Below are 24,283 nucleotides of genomic sequence, written 5' to 3'. Positions count from 1 at the left end.
TATACAAAAATAACAGTAAATAAAAAAACTCCAGTCCCCATTCTGTAACAGCAGCTTTAAACTACATTCAATTAATTTAATGTTGTGAATCAACTGTTAAAGTTGTTAAAATTGCTCCAGTTATTCCATAATTTCCCTATTGTCTACTTTCGACATGTGAAAGTTTTAAAACTATTTTAAAGATAGATTCAAGTCAATATTTTACCGATTTAGGAGTATTTTAGATAAAAAGTTAATTAGGTTTGCTTGGAAGGTTCGCTACAACAGCCTTGCAGGGAAGTGTACTGCTTTAAGATGGCGGCCGGGTAATGAGAAGCATGATGTTTAGCTACTCTCGCTGCGTTCTTCCTCAATGCGTCCCAACGACCGCGCGGTGCACTGACTGTGTTGTACTTCCGCTTTACTTGGCATATTTCAATAATCGGAATTTGGATGTTTGTGAATCGTTCTCGAATCTTGCACGGCCGAATAGCGAATAATCTAAGAATCGGAAATTTTGCACACCTCTAGTGTTAATGGTGCACTACTTTCCTTTCCTCAGACGCTGGATGGTGGACCAGATTCTGTCCAGAAATATTCTTTGACTTGAGGATAGAAGAGTTCCTCTCTTAACATTTTGCTGTCTGAAACGGAAACTACGACTGGACCTAAGCCTGAACGATATATCGTTTAAACATCGCCATCGCGATGTGCGCGATAGTCCCATCGCAAGCACGTGCGATAGTTTTTCTGCGCACAGCCTCACACCCTCCCTCTCCCAGGCCTTTGGTCCTCTCAGTCACTGCAGCACTTGCTTATTAAAGTTAACATGGCTTTGATCTGGCCAAAGAAGCAGACTTCACACGGGCATCTGTCAATCATCGTTTAGCTTGTTAAACAGTTTCTGCAAGGAAGCCGCGCTGGAATGAATGTGTGTGTGTGTGGAGACGTTGGAGACATAAAAATGCCAGAAGTGATCATGAGGAGTTTGAAATTTCTACATGTCACTCTAACGGTCACAGCTAAGGTAGATAAACAGAAGCATTTAATAAAGCCAAGCATTTATATACTACAGTACTTTATTCTTGTTCAAAAATGATTTGGTTGGACAGTTATGTTTAAAACTGATCATAATTATGACACGCTCTTGACAAGTGCTTAAAAACCATTTACTTATATACATTTTTTAATACATTTTTTAAAGCACTTTGGGGGAGAAAGTGAGAAAAAAACAAAAAAACATGTCTTATATGTATCTCTTTCCAATGCAAAATCTGAATAAATACATTGAGCACAAAAACACACACACACATACAAAAAAAAAAAAAAAATAGGGGGTGCGGGCTACTTCGCGGTTTTTCACTTATCGCGGCGGGTTCTGGTCCCCATAAAACCACGAAAAATGAGGGATCACTGTACACTGTGGTGATGGTGAGTCATCCAAAGTCTTTCCAAACAGCTATTCAAGTCATCTAGTGAAAATTTCTTTCAAAAAATATAAATTTTTTTTAATATCGCAATATAATATCACAATATATCGCAAACCCCCAAAAAATCGCAACAATATTTTTTTCCAATTTCGTTCAGGCCTACGACTCACTGGAGTTAGTTCGAGTCTGGGGATTGTTGTCAGCTTGATAGGAGAAACACGGGCTTTAGGTACCACAAGTGAACAGCAAATCTCCCCAACATTTATCGCCCTTAAATAGGTGCACATTCCATAACCATTTGTACTGGCGCCCAAAAAGTGATGCAACTCTATTTCTTTGAGCTCTCCGAAACCAGCATTCCAATAACAGCGGGATATGTTGACTTTGTCTAGGTTAGCAAAGTCACGTTGCCAGCTCTCGCACCTTGGCATTTGTGATTCTGGCAGTTGTTCATCCCAACCGATACCTTGGTGACACATTTTCCCATTGAGCACATAAGGAGCCAAGAACCCAAGGGATTCATAGATGGATGCGAAAGTTGATAATTTGTCTCACCCTTTTGCTGGTTGGTTCCTTAAAGTGTTGTCAAATCTCAAACTGTCCTTTTCAATATTCCACTGAATGCCTAAGGCTCTTTCTTGTGGCATGTCTTTAAATATCAGGACCTTTGATTTTGGGTCCCCGGTAAGCCTGAACGATATATCGTTTAACATCGCCATCGCGATGTGTGCGTGCGCGATAGTCCCATCGCAAGGACGTGCGATAGTTTTTATTTTTTTTATTCCACATACGCCCTGCTTTCTGCTCTGCGCAGAGCCTCACACGCTCTTTGAACCTCACAGTCACTGCAGAACTTGCTTATTAAAGTTAACTATGCTGGTATCTTTGATCTTGCCAAAGAAGCGGACATCACAGCGCAGCAGCTGTCAATCATCGTTTAACTTGTAAAACAGTTTCTGCAAAGAAGCTGCTTTGGAATGAATGTGTGTGTGTGTGTGGAGACGTTTGAGACATATAAATTAAATGCCAGAAGTGATCATGAGGAGTTAGTCATTTCTATATGTCCACCAAGAGTCACAGCTAAGGGAGACAAACAGAAGTATTTAATAAAGCCAAGCATTTTTCTACTACAGTACTTTATTCTTGTTCAAAAATGATTTGGTTTGACAGTTATGTTTAAAACTGATCATAATTATTACATTTGAAGTGCTTAAAACCATTTATTAATATATATATATATACATTACGTATATATTATATATATACATACACATTTTTTAAAAATCATACTTTGGGGAAAAGGTGAGAAAAAAAACATGCCTGATATGTATCTCTTTTCAATGCTAAATCTGAATAAATACATTGAGCACACACACACACACAAAAAAAAAAAAAAAAATTTGGAGGGCGGGGTGCGCAACGTCGCGGTTTTTCACTTATCGTAGCGGGTTGTGGTCTCCATTAACCGCGAAAAACGAGGGATCACTGTACAGTGGTCATTGAGAGTCATCCAAAGTCTTTCCGAACAGCTATTCAAGACATCTAGTGAAAATTTCTTTAAAAAAAAAATATATATACTGGACTGTCTCAGAAAATTAGAATACACAATATTCTAATTTTCTGAGACAGTCCTGTACATTAATCCACCATTTAAAGCAGGGGTGTCCAAACTTTTTGCAAAGGGGACCAGATTTGGCGTGGTAAAAATGTGGGGGGCCGACCTTGGCTGACGTCCTTTACATAGAACAATATACAGGACTGTCTCAGAAAATTAGAATATTGTGTATTCTAATTTTCTGAGACAGTCCAGTATATATATATATATTTTAAAGTGCCTGTGACACGAAAAAGCATGTTTATTTCATAATACACGCGGTATTTTATGCCCCTGAATGATATGGACCGCTTGGATGTGTGTGGAAGCGATCGCTATATTTATTTAGTTTTTTTAATCCCGCGCCATGAAAATGAGTGACTTCCGGCTTCGGTCTTGCATTGAGGAGGAGGGCGCTGTGACGTGTACGGTAGAAGACGTTCTCTTCACTATACAGTGTACTGTTGTGTATGAGGACGAAGGATTCAGCTGATTTTGCGGATTAATACTTTTATTTTTTGCATCACGCCAGCTAAACGGCTGCAGAAAAATCATTCTGTATGCGGGAGAGGCGTATGCGCCTTTTGGGAGTTTCAAAAGGTTCCCATTCACCGTGGATATTTACTGTGGGACCATTGGACTTACAAGGAAGTGAGTAAACATCTTGTTTTGTATTATGTCAAATACGAATACAGTGATTACAAAGTAAACACTATAAAATTCCTTTAAATCAAACTTACGTTTGATCATTGATAGGCATGAAAAAAGCTATCCTCATGCTCATTAGCAGTTAGCTGTTAGCACGTTAGCTGCACAACAATTCCAGCCACCCTCCTCCAGGGAACGAACTGTAAATTGCTCTCCGCCGGGCGGTTTGCCGATCCACAAAGAAACTCGACAACCGGGTCGTCATGTCAAATAATCCAGGCTAGTTATGTGTGATTTTCCACTTCGAAGACTTTGAAACATCCCTCGGTTCGGGTTAGCATGTCGGCTAGCTGTCACTCCTTCTGGTCTGTTTACATTCTCCGAAGCCGGGGAAGGGAAATTACATATGTCCGATTTAGGTGTCATAAAATATCGTTCGGGAGGTGTGACAGTAAAGGTGAAGTCGACTGTTTTGACCATTATGGAGTAATTTTGCCATGTCGTCTTGAATAAATGGATTTTTATTATTTTATATTCCATTTAGCACAAGATTGTTATTTGTCATGACCATGCCATTTATTTAGCAATTGGGGAAAGTACTTGGGTAAAAAGAATATCCTGTAAAAATATTGAAGTAAAGAGACAGAAACAATGACATTTTGCCGCACTCTTCGTCGCGTTTTCCTCATTGTGAATAGTTCCCCCTCGACGGGCTGACTGGTCCTTCTCAAGCCATTTATATAGCTATTGGGGAAAAATACTTGGATAAAAAGAAAATCCTGTAAAAATATTGGGAGTAGAGAGACTGAAACAATGACATTTTGCGGCTCTCTTCGTCGCGTTTTCCTCGTTCTGAACAATTCCCCCTCAATGGGCTGAATAGTAAAACCGATGAGCCTAGTCTACCGCTGACGTCATCCACCTGTTGGGGACGCTAAGGCCCTATAATTGTAGGCGTGGCTAACCGGCAGATTAAAAGACTAATTTCTCGTCATCTGCGCTTTGCTAAATTGTTGTATATAGTCGAATCGTCTCAAAATATGATTCTAATTCACATAATAATGCCATTTAAGACTTTTTTTCTGGTGTCATATGCTCTTTAATATCGCAATATAATATCGCAAACCCCCCAAAAAATCGCAGCAATAGTTTTTTCCAATATCGTTCAGGCTTAGGACTCACGGCCAATTCAGAAGGAGGGATACTTTGAAGAACAGCATGACCATTAGAGATTAATGTAGATGAAGCCCTTCTTGCTTGCATATTTCCATGGCCTCTCGTGCAAGCAGGACTGCCTTTTCTACAGTGTCTGTGCTTGGGTCACATAAAAGTTCTTTTCCATGAACTCTGCTCTGTCGGGGTGTGAGTGACGATGTTCTTTAGCAAATTATTTTAGTCTGTAATTTGCAAACCCAGGAGACGATACTGTGCAAAAAAGGTGTAACCTTCATTCGATACCCCTGTGGTTGGGTGTCGATATTGCAGTTTTTCCACCAAACGAAACGCAAATAGTCTCATTCATCTTCCTGGATAGGATTCTCAATTGCCATTATGTTAAAAGAATAGCTCCATAGAAAGGAGAGTAAAATCATCTCACCCCTTTAGGAGTGGGAACCCCTTGCTACCTCACGATACAAAGCTCACGATAACGATCTGACGATATGGCGATACAACGATTATCAATACATTGTTAAGGAAATCATTCTAGGATATTCTACAAACAACTAATAGACTGAAAAACAAGCTTCTGTGGTGAATTGGAATGAGAACTATTATGATGGAAGATTTTGGTCGCAACTTCTTTGTTCATTTTTCTTTTTCTTTTAGACATTGACACCTTTTTAAAACGATATCTCAATTCCTGGCAGGAGCATATCGATAACCTTTAGGGATACAAAGTATCACGATATATCACCATTTCGATATTTTGTCACACCCCTCCACCCCATGGTCTTTATCACTGCACAAAATACTGTATCTTTGTGCCTACAGCTTTCATTTTGAATGTCAATGAATAAGCAAAGGAGTCACCTTGCTTGAACTCTCGCAGTCTGTTTTTCGGGACGTCTGTGTATCCCAGTTGCACCAGCTGCTGTCTAATCTCCTCTTCAGAGAAATCCAGGTTGTCCATAGAATCGTCTAAGCGTCGGAGACTCTGAAGAAGAAGAACAACAACAAATATTTAACAGTCTGTATCATATACAACTTAAAGACACTACATTGAGACACATTACTCACTCAGCTTGTGTGATATTAGGTAATGTGGCAAAATTTAATGCAAGACCTATAGAATGCACTATAACTTTGCTTAAATTGACGTCTATAAATCAATCCATTTCTTGGTTCAAATTGAATTGGTATTCATAGTTTTCATCATGGTGTTGATGTTTTAACAACATAAGACGATTAAAAAAAAATACCAACATAAAAACCCACATGGCCAATTATATTAGTGTCTTTAACAAATTGCAACAAAAATCCCATTAGTTCCTGTTCTGTGTTGTGCATTGTGCCAATGAACTTTTTGATCGGGAAGAGCATGTTATGCAAAAAGTAAAGGGACACTCAAAAGCTGCAGTGATCGTTCAAAAAATTACAACGAAAATCATGTTGATAAGTTCACCTGCAAAGTTTTTCCACTTCATATTCATCTTAAACTTTTACACCAAAGCGGTTACTTGAGTTCAAACATTTTCATTTTGAGTAATGCATGTACGGGTAGAAATTGTGGGAGGCCACCACAATATTGCATGGAAGTTTGTGATGACACAAGGTTATGAAATTCACAGAGACGCCATCAACAATCGAACCAGACACAAAACAAGATAGGGGAGAACCATCGTAATATGTGACGTAAAACAGCACAGCTTATGTTTTTCTTTTGCAAATGTTTAAGCGAAATACGTCAGCGTTGTATATACGATCAGTGTAGAGAATCTCTATTACGGCTATTATCTTAAATTAACATAGCAAATCGTGTGACGAAATAATTCGATTTGGAAGAGTGGTGATTTGTACAAGTAAATATGAAGTTTGAAAAAGACATTTGTGACGTTAGAAATCACTTCTGATGTGAACATCTTGAGCGCTGATGTTAGCAACAGGTTCTGTTTTTGTTAAACTCACCCCAGCAGCGCGTCCGTATTCTTTAAATGTTTCGTTTCAATCCTATTCTACCCTGTTGTAGTTTTTATACCATGGGGTCTTGAGTGTAGTTTTGAATTGTTTTGCTCGAAGACTACAAACTTGCTCCAAGGCAACGTCACGACGACGGTTGAAGAGTTTTCAGATTTAAAAAACAGACGCCGCTTCTTCTTCTACGCTTCGTTCTTCTTCTTTTTCGGTGGCGGCGGTGGTGGGTGAACACATTGCCGCTACGCTCTCTAGTGCTTTGGCGGACTCAAAAGCAAAAAGTCACGAAAGGTCAACATTTCAACATTTCAAATCGTCTTGAAGACTCAACTCCAATAGCCACTTTTAATCTATTTTTATTTATTTTTTCATTTATATATTTATTTACATTTAAGACCTTTAGCCTCTAATGGTGGACGTGATTATTTTGTGGAAATTAAAAAATGACTTAAATATTCGCAATTTATGTATATATGAATAAATAAATGAATAAATAAATAAACAAATAAACAAATAAGTAAGTACACATAAACTCTTCTCTCCTTCACCCTCCCCCTATCTCCCCTGGTAGGGTGGGTGGCTGTTCATCTCAACCTCGAGTCCTCTATCGGAGGCTTTTGAGCTTGAGGGTCCTGTGCAGTATCTTTGCCGTTCCTAGGACTGCGCTCTTCTGGACGGAGATGCCTGATGTTTCTCCAGATATCTATTTTTTCTTTTTTTTAACCTGTCCTGTTCAGCTGCTTGACACGGAGATTGGCGATCTGACTGTCCGATTCATCTAAACAGTTTAAATGTATCATGTGGGAGTATGACATACATCCACTGTGATCATTCAACGTACCCCGTTTATTAGGAGAAAGCAGCGAACAGGAAGGAGTTATGGGGCAACAAAAGAAAAGAGAGGGAGAGACAGAAAAAGCACAAACAACAGCAAGAAATACATTAAACGCCAACTACATATATGTACTACATACTACATATATACTGTATATATACTACATATATATATATATATATATATATATATATATATATATATATATATATATATATATATATATATATATATATATATATTAGGGCTGTCAAACGATTAAAATTTTTAATCGGGTTAATTACAGCTTAAAAATTAATTAATCGTAATTAATCGCAATTAATTACAATTCAAACCATCTATAAAATATGCCATATTTTTCTGTAAATTATATATATATTCTGTAAAATAATTTGTTGGAATGGAAAGATAAGACACAAGATGGATATATACATTCAACATACGGTACATAAGGACTGTAGTGGGCATTTCACTCTACTGTCATTTAAATCTGTCTATGCTGTCCTCACTCCGAAGCGTCTACTTTTTCCAAAGCTAGACAGCTAGTGAACGACGCCTTAATAATCAGACTTCTTCCTTTTTCATCTGATTTATTAATAAAATGGCTTCAAACCACTGTCCTCTTTAGACCGTAGTGAAACTACAAAAAAAAGTACACAAGCATTGCATTAGCAACAACGTTAGCTTAGCACGCTATACAGGTTCGCTAAACATAAACAAAAAGCGTCTCATACAAAAAATATAACATTTCGCTTACTAACATAATATGTACATTCTTTACAACAATCATACTTACGGACAAATCTTGTCCAAGGATCATATAAGCACAACATTACAATGTAGGCGTCAGCCCGAGACGTTGTGCAGCCATATTGAACTGGCAAGAAAGCAATAAACCATGTCGCAAAGCGACCACAAGAGTTCGCTGTTAGACAGCACAAAAAAACCTTGCTGTAAAACTTACCAAAAGGCAGAATACTGTCTGAGCGGGACATGTGCGTTAATTGCGTCAAATACTTTAACGTGATTAATTAAAAAAATTAATTACCGCGCGTTAACGCGATAATTTCGACAGCTCTAATATATATATATATATATATATATATATATATACATATATATATATATATATATATATATATATATATATATATATATATATATATATATATATATATATACACACACAGTGAATCAGTTTTCTTCTTCTAACCCTGTCCACAGCATCGTCTGCTTTCGCACCAACTGCCTTCATGTATAAATATAATCATCATATAAGTAATAATTATTGTATTTTTTATATTTTATATGATCATAAATACATTTATAAGTGATGCAATGTTAATAAAAACTAAACTAATCACATTAAAATAAATAAAAAACAGAAATACACACATTGTGGTCCCAAGTAACACTCTAAAGTTGATTTGTTTTTCATAGTTTTTAACACACTGGAGACATACGCTATCAGACATATCTTCATCTTTAAGTGCCATTGACGGCCCTAGACGTTGGACTGGAAGGAGCAAATGATAGCCCCGTCAATGGTGGGCAGTGAGTTAAATTAGTGCCTTGTAAGGGTTAAAAATAAAACATAATTCTTGCACGAAATGGTTAATTAGCACTATGACATTTAGCAGACATGTATCATGAGTAGATCCACGATAAACTTTACGATAAACCTTTTTTTAGAGCCATGCCTGAAAAGACAATGGAAATTAAAAGCTTGTTGGTCTCACCCCCTGCAATTATTTTGAGCTGGATTTCAGTTCAGCCTTTGAACAACATGAAATTTGGTAGTGATGTTAATGAAACTATGCTCAAAAACACACACGAAGTCTGTTATTTCAAAATCAGTCCCCAAAGCCAGGTTTACTGAGAAATATTTGATAGTTATGGCGATCACACGCACACCAGGAAAAAAAGAACTCTCAGAAAGTCATTCCTGAAGCTTAAATTTTGCTCAAAGCAGTCTTTATATGATCTTCCAGGAGTTCTTCAGACTCCTCCTAGAAAAATATGTATACTAATCAGTTGGGTGTGGCTAAATTAAACAAATGCATGTACGTATATGCAATAGAATCTTTTATTACTTTACAATGGGGAAATTCCAGTTTCCCAGCAAAAGGTGCACAGTAGAGAGCACACAAGTATAATCACATTCAAAAATCTAGTCAGAATGATACATCACAACTATACAGAAGTAGAGAAGTAATTCAATTCCATCCTGTTTCCAGCAAACTCCTCTTCTTCCTCGTCTTCCTCCTTTACTGGCAAGGTGACCAAACAGGACCTCCTCTCAGCGTCCTTTTGGGGCGGGAAGCAAAAATTAGGGGCCTGTGTTGGGGGGCAGTCTAACAGGTGGCCCGATAGCAAGTAATCTGGGAAAATCCGGGGAAAAAGGGGACTCGTGGTGAGGTGGTCAGACCATGGATCTGTCCAGGAGCTGCCGACTGCTCCTTCTTGTGCAAGCGCTTCTCATCGCCTCTGCTCAGGTGAAGCATATATCTATCATAACTTTATAGAGATTTTCATTTCTTGAGGTTATCATTCTCAGTATAAAAATGTACCAGAGCAGGATGGTAAGAATGAACTGATTATCATGTTTTATCCTTGAGACATGGTGGAGGTAGCACATGGCTCTCGGTTATTTTGATGTAATTTAAAAGTTTAAGTAATTATATGTTTGTAATCAAGAAGTGTTTTAGAATTGAGTTTGAGTGGGAAAAGAGTTTTTGTCTTCATCTTCACACATAGGGCAAGCATGTTTGTGATGAGCTCAGTTTTTTTCTAGAAGTGTGGCAGTAGTTGCCGTCTTTGTCTTAGGATGTGATGGCAGCAAGGTTATTTTGTTCCAACTAACTGAAGAGAAGGTAGCTCACTGTTTACTATATTGTCAGCAGAACAGAAGGTTCTTTGTTGACTAACAGAGGAAGCAAAATGTGACTATAATCTTTAACATCTTGTAACTTGTTTGTAATTTCGAAGTTGCTCGATGTGTGACAGCAGCTGTTTTATCACTTTTGAGACACGATGGAAGCAGCATGGGGCTCATATCCATAGTTATTTTGAGCCAAGTAGCTAAACAGTTTTATGTGTGATGGTGAGGTTAAGTAATAAATACAGTACTAATCACTTTTATTCACCATCTTTCAAGGAATCTAAACAGTTGTATGTATGCGTTTCCATACAATCCACCTGTGGTCAAAAGCTTTGAGACGCTTCATCATTCAGTAAGATGAGTAAGTGTCTCAAACCATCTGACTCCAGGTGTTTGTACTATATATATGTACATAAATTAAGTATGTTCATATACTGTATATTTTAATCAGGACATGTTTGGATATATCGTGCAGAAGGTACACTTATGGCGGCACCAGTTACTAATCCCAGCACGCGACAGGCGACTGACCTCAGATCACCCAAACAAAGGGCGTCTGTGTGGGTGTTTTTCCAATGATGAATGTAAAAATATGTCCTTTTTTTCTGTTTGTTCTGCAGAGGGGCCCGGTGGGTCCCAGAGGCCCCCCGGGACCACCCGGAATAGCTGGTGTACCCGGTGTGGATGGAATTGATGTGAGTGGGCCGTCGTATTACATGTAGATTCATCTGGAACGTTCTGCTGAGGAAACACGAGCACAGTGCATGCCAGTGAAAAGCTGCTTGGAATGGCATCAAAGCCGCTTATCCTTTCAGACCCTCAAACCCTACTTTATTCTCTTTTATAAGTTTATACATCTTGTTTTTGTGGGAATTTAACATTATAGACCCCAACACACAGACACACAATTTCAAAGGGTTTCCAAATGTCCAAATGAAATTATTTAGTGACACATATTAAAATAAAATCTGTGCATCCAACACCAAATGCAGCTCTACCTCCCTTGTGATTTTGACATGATAGTATATCATGATCTATCTGTAGTTTACAAAGAGAGTTTGGGTCACGTCCTATTAGGGCTGTTTGATTATTAAAATCCCGATTATTTTCTCTCAAACCCATGCTACGATATTGATTATGATTTCTTGGCAAAATAGAAATAATGACAAATAAAGAATTCAGAATGTTTTCTACAGTGGTACCTCGACATACGATCGCTTCAACTCACGATCTTTTCGCCATCCGACGTAAAATTTGACTCGCCATTTGTTTCCACATCCGACGACATGATCGAAATACGACAACAGGACAGCGCAGCAGACGGACGCATGGCGGATTTTCTTGTGAGAGAAATCAACTCAGGTTTCAAAAAGGTTGGTACAGGTTTTGAAACAAGGAAAAAGGTGACCCTTACCATTGAAATGAAGAAGCAAATGATAGAAAAATATGAGCGTGGGGTGCACATCCGTAAACTGGCTCAACAATACAGTCGTAGAATGTCGACAATCTCCACGGTCCTCCTCCGACCTCCATTCGGCAGTCTTTATCAGTTAAAGTGACAATTATTATTGTGGTAACATCGCCAAAGAAATCACAGGCTTCATCAGGTTTTTATCAATTATTTCAGAACTTGCCCAACACAACACGCCTACTGTCCGCCGCAGTTGACGCAAAACACGCTCGCCACATTAGAACCCGATTCATTACATTATTACAGGAATTATTAATATCATTAATATTTTTTTCGGGTTTTATTAATAATTTATTTATTTTGCTATGTGCAATTGCCATATGTAATAATACCAGCAGTATTTATTAAGGATTTAGTGTAGGTTTTTGGGCTGTGGAACGAATTAATGGAATTATAATGTATTCTTATGGGAAATTCCTGCTTGACATACAACCATTTTGACTTACAAACAAGGTCCTGGAACGAATTAACTTCGTATGTAGGGGTACCACTGTATTTAAACCTTTTTTTAAAAACTAAACTGAAAGTGCTAGTGAATCTAATACACACAGAACAATCCCTTGGGATTAAGATATTTTATGTATACAACAGACTTCAGCTCTGTTCTTAATTAAAGCGATAATGAAAGAAGAAAGTACAGATACCATTTGAAACAAAATCAAACATGAGAAAAAGTCAGTCTGTCTGTAAACCAAATCGTCTGGCAGCAAGTCAGTCTGCCAGTCAGCGAGCCAGCCAGTCAATCATGTCAGTCAGGTGAAGTAGGTAAGCAGCCAGGCTCAGGGTGATGTACTGTCACATTTTTTTCTGGTCTTACCTACATAGAGTAATGATTAGTGCAAAACTGTCATTCGGTAATAACAATATGCAAGGTGCCAATCACCTTGTCTAAACAGATGTTATCTAGTAGCAGCAATCTCGACAGGAAAACGAGACAGAGGGACAACAGACACACACACGCATATACTTTCATACTTCTGGTATCGTGCAATATACACTCAGCCAGACTTGGCGCTATAATACTGCCTGTTGTTGTGCTGTACATGAAAGTGTGCAGACGAAATAAATGAGGACGTGTTGAACGTTTCGAGGCTGCATGTTTTATTTGACAATCCCATGCATTCCTTCTACATATACAATAATACTTTAAGTATATCATGAGATAATACACTTACTCATGGCGTGAAGCAATTTGTATCCAAAGTTGGCTGGGCAAAAGTAGCAGAATCGCCGGTAGCCATGGTTGTTGTTGTTCTTGTTGTTTAAGACAGCGCTCTCTTGTCAGAGGAAGCGGAAATGCAGAGGAAACTACGGCGGCATAGATAAACCAAAATGGTGCGGTTTTGAAATTCAAATGTACCGATTTGAACGTTTTTAACATCATTTTAACCAGAAAAGTCGGTTTGGGTTCAAAATCGATTAATCGAAGAGCCTACTTCCTATTATTTTGCTCAAAATTTGGTCTCAATTCTTTGTTAAGTCATTGGCTGCGATTGATGGCTGGAGATGCCCAATCCATTTTGACTGGAAGAGCGAATGGACATCTATTGCCGTCAACGGCACTGAAAGACGAGCATTCACACTACAGTCAGTCCTCACAGTTTCAATGAATTCGATGTCTATCGTTGTCAATGAGGTTATTTTGGGTCATATCTTGTACATTTTGGATAATTTCCTGTTACTTTTAGGGCATTTCTGGGTCACTTCCTGCAGATTTCGAGGCTTTTTCACATCACTTTCAGTTGAAATTGGGCATTTTTTCCCAATGGAAATGAATGGGGCAATTTGAAATAAATGATGTTTTTGTCAATTTTTTTGGAGGGAAGTTTAAGACAAAAACTGTATACAACATTTATGCATCTTGATTTTCTGAAACTTGTTTTATGTGTAAATAATGTTGATTGGACATACATAAAATGTAAGACGAGACACATTTTGAAACTTGAAAACTTCAGTGGTTTTTTTTGTGTTGTTGTCAAAAAAAAAAAAAAAAAAAAAAAAAAAAAAACGGCCTCTTTGCCGCAACCTTAAACATTAGGAGCGAAATCGAAAGAGCTCCAGCACGTGAATTTTTGGAACATTTCAAAGTTTGAACGGTGACAATTGGTCAATGTGTGTAATGCGAGTGTGTAATGTGAGTCAGAAAAACAGACAAAAAAAGGGTATTGTACACTATGTGGGGAGCTTTGCTTTGCAATGGATTCTTTGGACTTTTTTCTTCACTTAATGACTGTTAGCTTGTTGCCTCTCTTTTCTGAGATGAAGGGTTCAATATCAGGCTGGGTTTTTTCCCCCAGCTATTCCAGTTTCCCACAGTGTTCCAAAAACATGTATGTTAGATTAATTCAGTACTTCTCAAATAGGGGGGCGCAGAGTGATGCTCGGGGTGGCGCATGTGGGCTTGGGAAATATACTTTTTTGCCTAACTACAATAATGTGTAATTGCACACCCTCTGAGTTGGTGGCAGTGCCGCTCTCATTTTCAGCATGTGCGCAGTATTTTTTAACCTAACAAGAGCACACAGCAAAGAGCACTGGAGTTATGAAAAGCTAAGACTAAGAAATATGACGAAGCGTATGTAGCATTTGGCTTTTGGCTTTGACTTTTAGTACAGTGGGAGACGAGGAAAGACCAGTCTGTTTACTTTGTCTAAAAATGTTCGCAGCGGACAACAGGAATTCTTTTTTTCAGCGAAAACGTGCCAAATATTGCCAATAATCCTCCCGCTTTGTCAGTGTTATATTAGTAAACCAGCGAGCACTGTCAGCATCACATAAGGTGGCATACCAAGTTGCTCAATGCAAAATAACCCAACCCCACAGCAAAGGAGCTGATACTGCCTGCAGCAAAAATAAAAACTGTCTCTCTGTCCAATGACACTGTTGTTTTTATTCTATCAATTTTTGTTTTTTCAGTCTAATTGTTTGGCATATTGTCCTCTTGAGTTAATGTTGCTAATCAATTTGAATGTATGATTATTTATTGATCTCATTAATTTTTTTCCTCCAGTATCAAACGTTCAAAAAATGTACATTGAGTCTATTTTTACAGTTTTGATGTGTTCTTCTTCTTCTTTTTTTTTTTTTTTAACACTTGATTTTTTTTCTTCTTTAATATTAAAAAGGACACAATGTTATGCAGAGGTGCACATATATAATAATAGGAATTTTATAGTCAAATGATACTACAGTATATTTGGCGGCAGAGAATTGGGGGGGGGGCGCGGAACGTTTAGGTCTTCCTCGGGGGGGCGTAACAGAAAATAATTGAGAACCACTGGATTAATTGAACACTTGAAATTGTCCATTTGTAGGTATAAACATGGGCATGAATAGTTGTTTGTCGCTTTGTGCTCTGCTATGGGCTGGCAAACAATTCAGCGTGTACCTCACATTCTGCCCACAATCAGCCAAGATTGGCTCGAACACCCCCAGTACCCCAGTAAGGAAAAGTGGTACCGATAATGAATGATTGAAGGATAGAAGTCTTATTTAATGTTGCTGAATCAAGCAGGTTGCTCAAATATATTCCAACAAGACCATTTTTTTGTGTTCAGGGTGAAAGAGGAGTGGACTCAAAAGTGAACGGTGGACCAGTGAGCGGTTACACAACACATATGCACATACAATGTACATGCATGAACACCAAATATTAAAGTGTTTAAATTCTTTTTTGATTTGCAGGGTCCTCCTGGGGAAAATGGAAAAGACGGGGCCCCTGGAGCTTCCGGGCTTCCGGGAGCAGATGTAAGTAGAAACTTAACGAAGCTAAACTAAAATAAGATAAGATACAACAAACTAAGCAAGACTAAGCTCCAGTATGTCAAGATGGAACATGATGGCTATATTGGCTACATATACAGATAGGGTAGCAGTTCACAAAGCTAATGAATTGTCTCAATTGAGGCCCAACCTTCCGTCTGACAAAATAAGTGGAAGTGTTTGAAAATTAAACAATAGCATTAGTTGAAAAATACAGGTACAGTATATATATCTCGCCGACCGTCGTGAGGATAAGCGGCTTGGAAAATGAGTGAATGAATGAATGAATATACAGTTTATATATACACACTGACTTCAGTGCCGGCACAGTAGGTTCAGTTCCTTCTCAGTGACCGCAAAAAAGTGATTGCGAATGGTTGCCTGTCTCTGATGTGTTGTGTGACTGACCTGCGACCAGTTTCGGGCGTAGTACGTCATTTGCCCCCAACTCATTTGGGAAAGGCAACAGCACACTGGGAGCGGGATATTACCACGATATTAAAAGTGAGTGGATTTTACCACATTGTTTGTTTGCTTGATTAAATTAATTAAAGACAATATGTTTAGCAAATAGGCGGCACGGTGGCTGAGTGGTTAGCACGTCTGCCTCACAGTTCTGAGATCAAGGGTTCAATCCCGGGCTTCGGCCTTCCTGTGTGGAGTTTGCATGTTCTCCCCGTGCCTGCGTGGGTTTCCTCCGGGAACTCCGGTTTCCTCCCACATCCCAAAAACATGCATGGTAGGCTGATTGAACACTCTAAATTGTCCATAGGTGTGAGTGTGTGCGTGAATGGTTGTGTGTCTCCTTGTGCCCTGCGATTGGCTGGCAACCAATTCAGGGTGTCCCCTGCCTACTGCCCGAAGTTAGCTGGGATAGGCTCCAGCACCTCCGCGACCCTCGTGAGGAATAAGCGGCATGGAAAATGAATGAATGAATGAATGTTTAGCAAATGAACATGAATCATAATTCATGACAAAAGTAAATGCTTTATTTGTTGCTCTTATATAGCCCTTTCTTCCTCCAAATGGTTTATTAAAATGAATTTATTCAATTTTCATCTAGTTTTTATTCACTTACCTAATGAACTATTTGATGTGAGTAATTTGACTCAAATAAGAGTAGCGTTACTCAAAAATAATATTACTCAAGTAAAAGTAAAAAAGTATTTGGTGAAAAAAATACTCAAGTAATGAGTAACATTGTGAGTGCTTACAATGTTTGATTACAAAATATCTATATAAACTGTTATAACTATAATTAAAAAAAGAAGACTATAACTTTCTACTAGGGCTGTCAAACGATTAAAATTTTTAATCGAGTTAACACGTCTTAGAAATTAATTAATCGTAATTAATCGCAATTCAAACCATCTATAAAATATGCCATATTTTTCTGTAAATTATTGTTGGAATGGAAAGATAAGACACAAGACAGATATATACATTCAACATACTGTACATAAGTACTGTATTTGTTTATCAGAACAAAAAATTAACAAGATGTCATTAACATTATTAACATTCTGTTAAGGCGATCCATGGATAGAAAGACTTGTAGTTCTTATAAGATAAATGTTAGTACAAGTTATAGAAATTTTATATTAAAACCCCTCTTAATGTTTTCGTTTTAATGAAATTTGTAAAATTTTCAATCAAAAAATAAACTAGTAGCTCGCCATTGTTGATGATCAGTAATTACACAGTGCTCATGGTGCTGAAACCCATAAAATCAGTCGCAGCCAAACGCCAGCAGAGGGCGACAAAACACCAAAAAACACAAGTAACAAATGGACATTACACTATGCTGTCATTTTAATCTGTTTGAGCGGGGCATGTGCGTTAAATGCATCAAATATTTTAACGTGATTAATTAAAAAAATTAATTACTGCCCGTTAATGCGATAATTTTGACAGCATTACATTTTACCTAACCACATTAAGCCAAAGAAATACAAAAAAATTGAATTCCAGCGAGAAAAAAAAAAAAATACAGAAAAGAAGCATCATTCATTTAAGTATGCGAGCATGACTGCTTTCTAGTGGAGAAAACACATTTCCTATTATGAAAATAGAAGGATCAGATCTACGGTTTTCTGTGGTCAATCAGTGCCAAATAAAACATAGGAGAGAGGTTAAAATTTGACCTTTCGTGTCATGTTCACGGCAGCGCTCTATGTCAAATACTTAATTTTTAACAGTGCTTTAAAGACCCCACCTGGTTCAACAGGCCGGTGTGGTCATAGAACGGCAAGCTTGAGTCTGATTGGTATAATGGAATCATGTGATTATTTTTGCGACGTCTCATTGGTCAAACTGACACTGTTGGCGTCTCTGGCAAAAAAAAAAAAAAAAAAATATAATATGTAGAATAAAGAAGAAACGTAACGACTAATGTAGTTCAAAGTAGCGGAGTAGGAGTAGCGTTTCTTCTTCACAAATCTACTCAAAAGTAAAAAGTATGGCTTAGTAAAACTACTCTTAGGAGTACATTTTCCTCAAAAAATGTAACGGAGTAAATGTAACACGTTACTACCCACCTCTGACTGTAAACAACACATTTTGAAAATAGTGAAATAAACATGAATTTTACATATTTTGTTCAGAGGATGAAGCGGCATGGAAAATGAATGAATAAATGAATTTTCAGAAATAAATATGTCAAAATAACCCAAAATTGTTATTTATATTAGTAATCTTGATTATCCTACATATATTGCATACTGTATACATTTCTCCGTTAAAGAAATCGAGACACAAACTGCAGTTTTTCCTTGCCTACGCTAACTGAATGGCATAAACTGTAGAAAATGTTCAACCTGGTCCATGTATCCTGCACCCCACTTGCTTCCTGATGGAAACAGGGCTCTTTTTGTGCAGATTGGCAAGGGGGGAGATTGAGAGCGCTGTGGGGGGACAGAGCAGAATGGAGCCAGTGTGTTCTGTAGAGATGCGGCTTCGGTGGCAGTGGTTCTGTTAACCGTCTGGACTCACTCGGATCCTTATTGCAACATAGAACAAGGAAGAGGAGGAGGGGATGGATGTGTACTTTATACCAGACCTTCTCAGACTCAAAGGGATTTCGAACAAGAACCCTCTCATAATCTTAAACCCAATTAGACATAGCTATCATGTTTACACCCAAGCACAGCACCTTTTTTTCAATCACACTGGAAAAAGTTCAATATCAAAATATAAAGTGATAAACTTTATGTTTAAACGTGATAAATCTAATTTAGAAACTATTAAAACACCTTTTCAGGGCCAAAAAAGTGTGTCACCATCTCGTGGTAGACTGTGGAATTACATTAAAAAATGAACCAGCAAAATATATGAATAGTACTAGTATACAACAAACTGTACTGCGTAATGAAGAGACAGCAAAGTTACTAAGTTGCATATTTTGTCATTTTCTCCCTTTCTATCTGTCCCGCCCAAACCCCTTCCGTCCAACTGCTTTCTTTGATTCAGATTCAGATTCAACTTTATTGTTATTGCACACATACAAGTGCAACAAATGCAGTTTACATGTAGCCAGAAGTGCAAAACAAGAGTAACAAGTACAGATTCAACTGTGAATAAAGAAATTACATTACATAAGAATATTAAAACACAATTGTGTTTTGAACATATATTACAGATAGGTATGTTCATTAAATGCCCTAAGCTATACAGTGGGGCAAATAAGTATTTACTCAACCACCAATTGTGCAAGTTCTCCTACTTGAAAAGATTAGAGAGGCCTGTAATTGTCAACATGGGTAAACCTCAACCATGAGAGACAGAATGTGTGTGTGTGTGTGTGTGTGTGTGGGGGGGGGGGGGGGGGGGGGGGCTGGGGGGTTGGGGGGGGGACAGAAAACCACATTGTTTGATTTTTAAAGAATCTATTTCCAAATTAGAGTGGAAAATAAGTATTTGGTCACCTACAAACAAGGAAGATTTATAGCTGCCAAAGAGGTCTAACTTCTTCTAACGAAGTCGAACGAGGCGTCAATCGTTACCTGTATTAATGGCACCTGTTTTAACTCATTATCGGTATAAAAGACACCTGTCCACACTCCATACTCCACTATGGCCAAGACCAAAGAGCTGTCGAAGGACACCAGAGACAAAATTGTAGACCTGCACCAGGCTGGGAAGACTGAATCTGCAATAGGTAAAGCTTGGTGTAGAGAAATCAACTGTGGGAGCAATTATTAGAAAATGGAAGAAATACAAGACCACTGATAATCTCCCTCGATCTGGGGCTCCATGCAAGATCTCACCCCGTGGCGTCAAAATGATAACAAGAACGGTGAGCAAAAATCCCAGAACCACACAGGGGTACCAAGTGAATGACCTGCAGAGAGCTGGGACCACAGTAACAAAGGCTACTATCAGTAACACAATGTGCCGCCAGGGACTCAAATCCTGCACTGCCAGACGTGTCCCCCTGCTGAAGAAAGTACACGTGCAGCCGTGTCTGCGGTTCGCTAGAGAACATTTGGATGATCCAGAAGAGGACTGGGAGAATGTGTTATGGTCAGATGAAACCAAAATAGAACTTTTTGGTAGAAACACAGGTTCTCGTGTTTGGAGGAGAAAGAATACTGAATTGCATCTGAAGAACACCATACCCACTGTGAAGCATGGGGGTGGAAACATCATGCTTTGGGGCTGTTTTTCTGGAAAGGGACCAGGACGACTGATCTGTGTAAAGGACAGAATGAATGGGGCCATGTATCAAGAGATTTTGAGTGAAAATCTCCTTCCATCAGCAAGGGCATTGAAGATGAGACGTGGCTGGGTCTTTCAGCACGACAATGATCCCAACCACACAGCCAGGGAAACAAAGGAGTGGCTTCGTAAGAAGCATTTCATTGTCCTGGCCTAGCCAGTCTCCAGATCTCAACCCCATAGAAAATCTGTGGAGGGAGTTGAAAGTCCGTGTTGCCCGACGACAGCCCCAAAGCATCACTGCTCTAGAGGAGATCTGCATGGAGGAATGGGCCGAAATACCAGCAACAGTGTGTGAAAAGCTTGTGAAGAGTTACAGAAAACGATTGGCCTCTGTTATTGCCAACAAAGGGTACATAACAAAGTATTGAGATGAACTTTTGGTATTGACCATGTACTTATTTTCAACCATGATTTGCAAATAAATTAATAATGAATTTATTTATTTTAACTTAATTTTAATTAATTAAAAAATCAAACAATTTGATTTTCTGGGTTTTCAAGTGTTGATTAAATACTTATTTGCCCCACTGTAGATGCAGAAACTATTCACATAAAGTAAGAGGAATGTGCAATGATAAATTAGGGATATGGAGATGATAAATTTGACTATCTATAAGTGCGCAAAATAAGATTAAACAGTGTCTATGCCAGTTATTATCTATGGAGTTGTTGTGTAAACTAGTGTAGTGTAGTGAGATAAATAATAATAATAAGGGAAAAAGCGGCATGGAAAATGAATTAATGAATAATAATAAACAACTCAATATAAACATAATAGGAGTACACTAAAATTCCATGTAGCACATTAACACTGCTCATCCTATAAAGACACTCAGATCCCTTTTCTCTGTATCTAAACAGTTGAACATGGCAGGTTAAAAAAAAACTATCTAAAAAAAAAAAAAAAAAAACTGACAGTGGTTTTAGGGATGGGGCCACAGGGGCACTTGCACAATCTAATTTGAATGGCCCCTGAAGTGCCCCGTTTTCCTATTTTAGCACAAAGCATCACAATCGGTAAATCCTTATATTCTGAAGTGAGAATGAATGAGAACGTGTTGTTTTTAAAGTAGGCCTGAACAATATATCATTTAAACATTGTCATCGCGTTGTGAGGATGCACAATACTCACATTGCAAGGACGTGCAATATTTTTTTGGGGAACATGCAAACCATAGACTTCATAATGTATTGAGGGGACATGGGGCGCGGGGCCGATAAATAAGGGGCCTGCATTGTTGGCGAGGCCGTCAACGCTGACCGAGAGGAATCACAGACAAAGAGCTTTTTTCATTGAAAATTCTTGTGAATAAATGCTTAAATCCCGTAATTCTTTATGGATATGGACGTAAAACAGTCTCGATTCTTGGTTGAAAGCAAAGAAAAGCATGCAGTTAGCATTTATTTTACGTAAATATGTTGAAGTACAATGCCAGTCTGTCAGTGAATATAGCTAGCAGCCGCCTGATGTAAACAAAGCTTTTCCTGTGACAATTCTTGTGAATAAATGCTTACATCCCCAAATTCTTTATAGATATAGATGTAAAACAGTCTCGATTCTTGGTTAACAGCAACAACAACAACAAAAAAACGTGCAGTTAGCATTTATTTCACGTAAATATGGTGAACTATGATACCATTGCAGTAGTGGCTAATTTCTCCCATTGATTTTTTTCACAACGTTTCAAAATGCATGCATAATACGAAAAATATAATAATTACCTTGAATCCTCGAACAAATCACTCCTGAGACAATCCTTCCTGCTTGTATGTGGTATAGCTTTCGCACTTTTTCAACAGAAATCTGCATTAGATCACTGCGTGCGTGTGTTTGTGAATAGCTCCCCTTGATGTGGGCGGCCCCTTACTTGAATGTGAGGTGCAGTGCATGACCTATCTGACCCGTCAATACATTATGAAGTCTATGATGCAAACTTATTTTTCTGCTTCATGCTCGTACATTGCCACAGCCTCTCACCGTCCCTCCTGCTAAGCAGTGTGACCAAACTGTTTTTCTCGGTCACCATTGCAACTGCTGTTTGGTACTTAAAGTTAACAATGATTGACAGGTTTGTAGCTTTCATCTGGCCAGGGAAGAAATGGTAGCCTCTACCATCAAAAGCACAAATGTGTTAATCATCGTTAAGCTTGTTATACGCTAGTGGTAGCCCTGTCTGAAATGTGCTGTGGCAACTCATTCATTGTGTAAGTGAGGGGCTGTTTTTGGCAGCATGAGTATCAAAACGTGAGTGAATTCGAGTGGACTCACTCAATGAAGCGTTTAATAAAAAAAAAGTCAGAGCCTTTCTTATCTTTAGTAGATAATCCTTTATGTGTTCAAAATTCTTGTAGAGACTCCTGCCGTTGATAAGTTTCAGCTTACCGTCCACATCCACGGAGTTGTTATACTGGTCCGCTGTGTAGTATTTACAGTTATCCAACATGCTATTGTAGAAGTTGTGGTCCGGATCAAGCTAAAGTGTGGTTTCAGATGTCATCATTAATTTTCAAGTGGGGTCAGCTCCTCAAGATTCCTTATTGCTTTTATCTTCATATCTTGCATCTTGATAAGGATCCTGCAATCCGAGACCCAGGTGTTGGCTATTTTCCCAGCTTTCTTGAGTTGACGTGCTTTTCTTGCAATTTTGGCATTTCGGCGAGTCAAGTTGTCATTCAAAAAAATCTTCGACCCTTTCAGGTGGCGGCGCTGGTTAAACAGGGCAGTTTTAGTCTTGTGGTCTGCCAGCTTCATGAGCACCGTCGCCGGTCCACCCCCCCAGATGGTAGCAGAAAGCAGCGACGGATGTCCAGCGGTTCCATGTTTGTTCCATACTCTTTCAGCTTAGCGATTGCCAGTTGCGCCACTGCATCACCTGGGCTAGGCGTCAGTTGTAATCCCGAAATGATGAGCTCATTTGCGCGTCGGCACTGGTCGAGATCATCAGCCAAAATTTCCAGCCTTTTGATGCGAACATCTCTCTCCTCGACCGCCTGCTTGAGTTTCTCGTTTTCAGCACACATTAACTGGAGCTCTCTGACGATTTCTTGATTTCTCCTTTGATTTTCTTTATTTTGGCTTTGAAACAAGCCAGTCAAGGAGACCTCCAATTTCTGTATGGAGGATTTTATATCATCCAAGTCTCCAGATTTCAAATTCTTTGGAGCCATACTGGGAGTCGAGCTTGTTTGCGTTGAGTTGGCCCTGAGCGCTTATTGGTTGAGATAAGTTGCTCGTGGGAGCTCGGAAGAGTGCGTCTGCACACAGCTTGAGCTGAATCAAGAATGATACTATCCTCGGCTTATAGCCCTCCTCATGTGCACGGTGTTCTGTCAAATTTTCTGACCGATCAGAAATTGCAACTTTGTGTTAAAAATAGCCGCGAATACAGCGATTACAAAGTTAACACTACAAACTTTCTTTAAATAAAGGACTACTTACGTTTGATCATGGATAGGCATGTAAAAAGCTCTCCTCATACACATTAGCTGCACGTTAGCTGCACAACAACTGCAGCCGCCCTACTCCACTGAGTATCTCGCTGTTTACAACTTCGCCGTGTAGTAAAGCATTATTTTGCCATATTCGTGTTGACCATTTGGCAGCTACACGCTGCTCCGACGTCGGCCGGTTAGTTCGGCGGTCATTGTCCAGCTGCTTCCCCGGCGAGCTCTGCTGTCAGTAGTAGCAGGAGAACAAGCTGTAAATTGCTCTCCGCCGGGCGGTTTGCCAATCGGCGAAGACAGTCGACAACCCAGTCGTCATGTGAAATGTTCTGGGCTAGTTATGTGTGATTTTACGCTTCGAAGACTTTGAAACATCACTCGGTTCGGG

At 38.8% G+C, this 24,283-nt stretch overlaps 2 protein-coding genes across 3 annotated transcripts in view; one reads left to right on the top strand and one right to left on the bottom strand.

Moving 5' to 3' along the window:
* hyls1 (HYLS1 centriolar and ciliogenesis associated) overlaps positions 1-6,963 on the bottom strand; it is a 32,404-nt gene extending 25,441 nt beyond the window's left edge. The window contains exons 1-2 of the mRNA XM_057843167.1: positions 6,778-6,963; positions 5,683-5,806 (exon numbers count right to left, since the gene is read on the bottom strand). Of these exons, the coding sequence (XP_057699150.1) occupies positions 5,683-5,782 (100 nt within the window). The 5' untranslated portion in view covers positions 5,783-5,806; positions 6,778-6,963. The remainder of the gene's footprint in view (positions 1-5,682; positions 5,807-6,777) is intronic.
* The window catches only part of col9a1a (collagen, type IX, alpha 1a), a 130,136-nt gene that overhangs the window by 11,873 nt on the left and 93,980 nt on the right, over positions 1-24,283 (top strand). For both annotated transcript variants that reach the window (XM_057843165.1, XM_057843164.1), the window contains exons 2-5: positions 9,856-10,113; positions 11,120-11,194; positions 15,528-15,566; positions 15,655-15,717. In XM_057843165.1, the coding sequence (XP_057699148.1) occupies positions 10,048-10,113; positions 11,120-11,194; positions 15,528-15,566; positions 15,655-15,717 (243 nt within the window). In that variant the 5' untranslated portion in view covers positions 9,856-10,047. The remainder of the gene's footprint in view (positions 1-9,855; positions 10,114-11,119; positions 11,195-15,527; positions 15,567-15,654; positions 15,718-24,283) is intronic.

The sequence above is a fragment of the Corythoichthys intestinalis genome, chromosome 8 (assembly GCF_030265065.1).
Source record: "Corythoichthys intestinalis isolate RoL2023-P3 chromosome 8, ASM3026506v1, whole genome shotgun sequence".
Taxonomy (NCBI): Eukaryota; Metazoa; Chordata; class Actinopteri; order Syngnathiformes; family Syngnathidae; genus Corythoichthys; species Corythoichthys intestinalis.
Note: the sequence above shows the minus strand (reverse complement) of the source record. Positions and strands in the feature narration are given on the sequence as shown.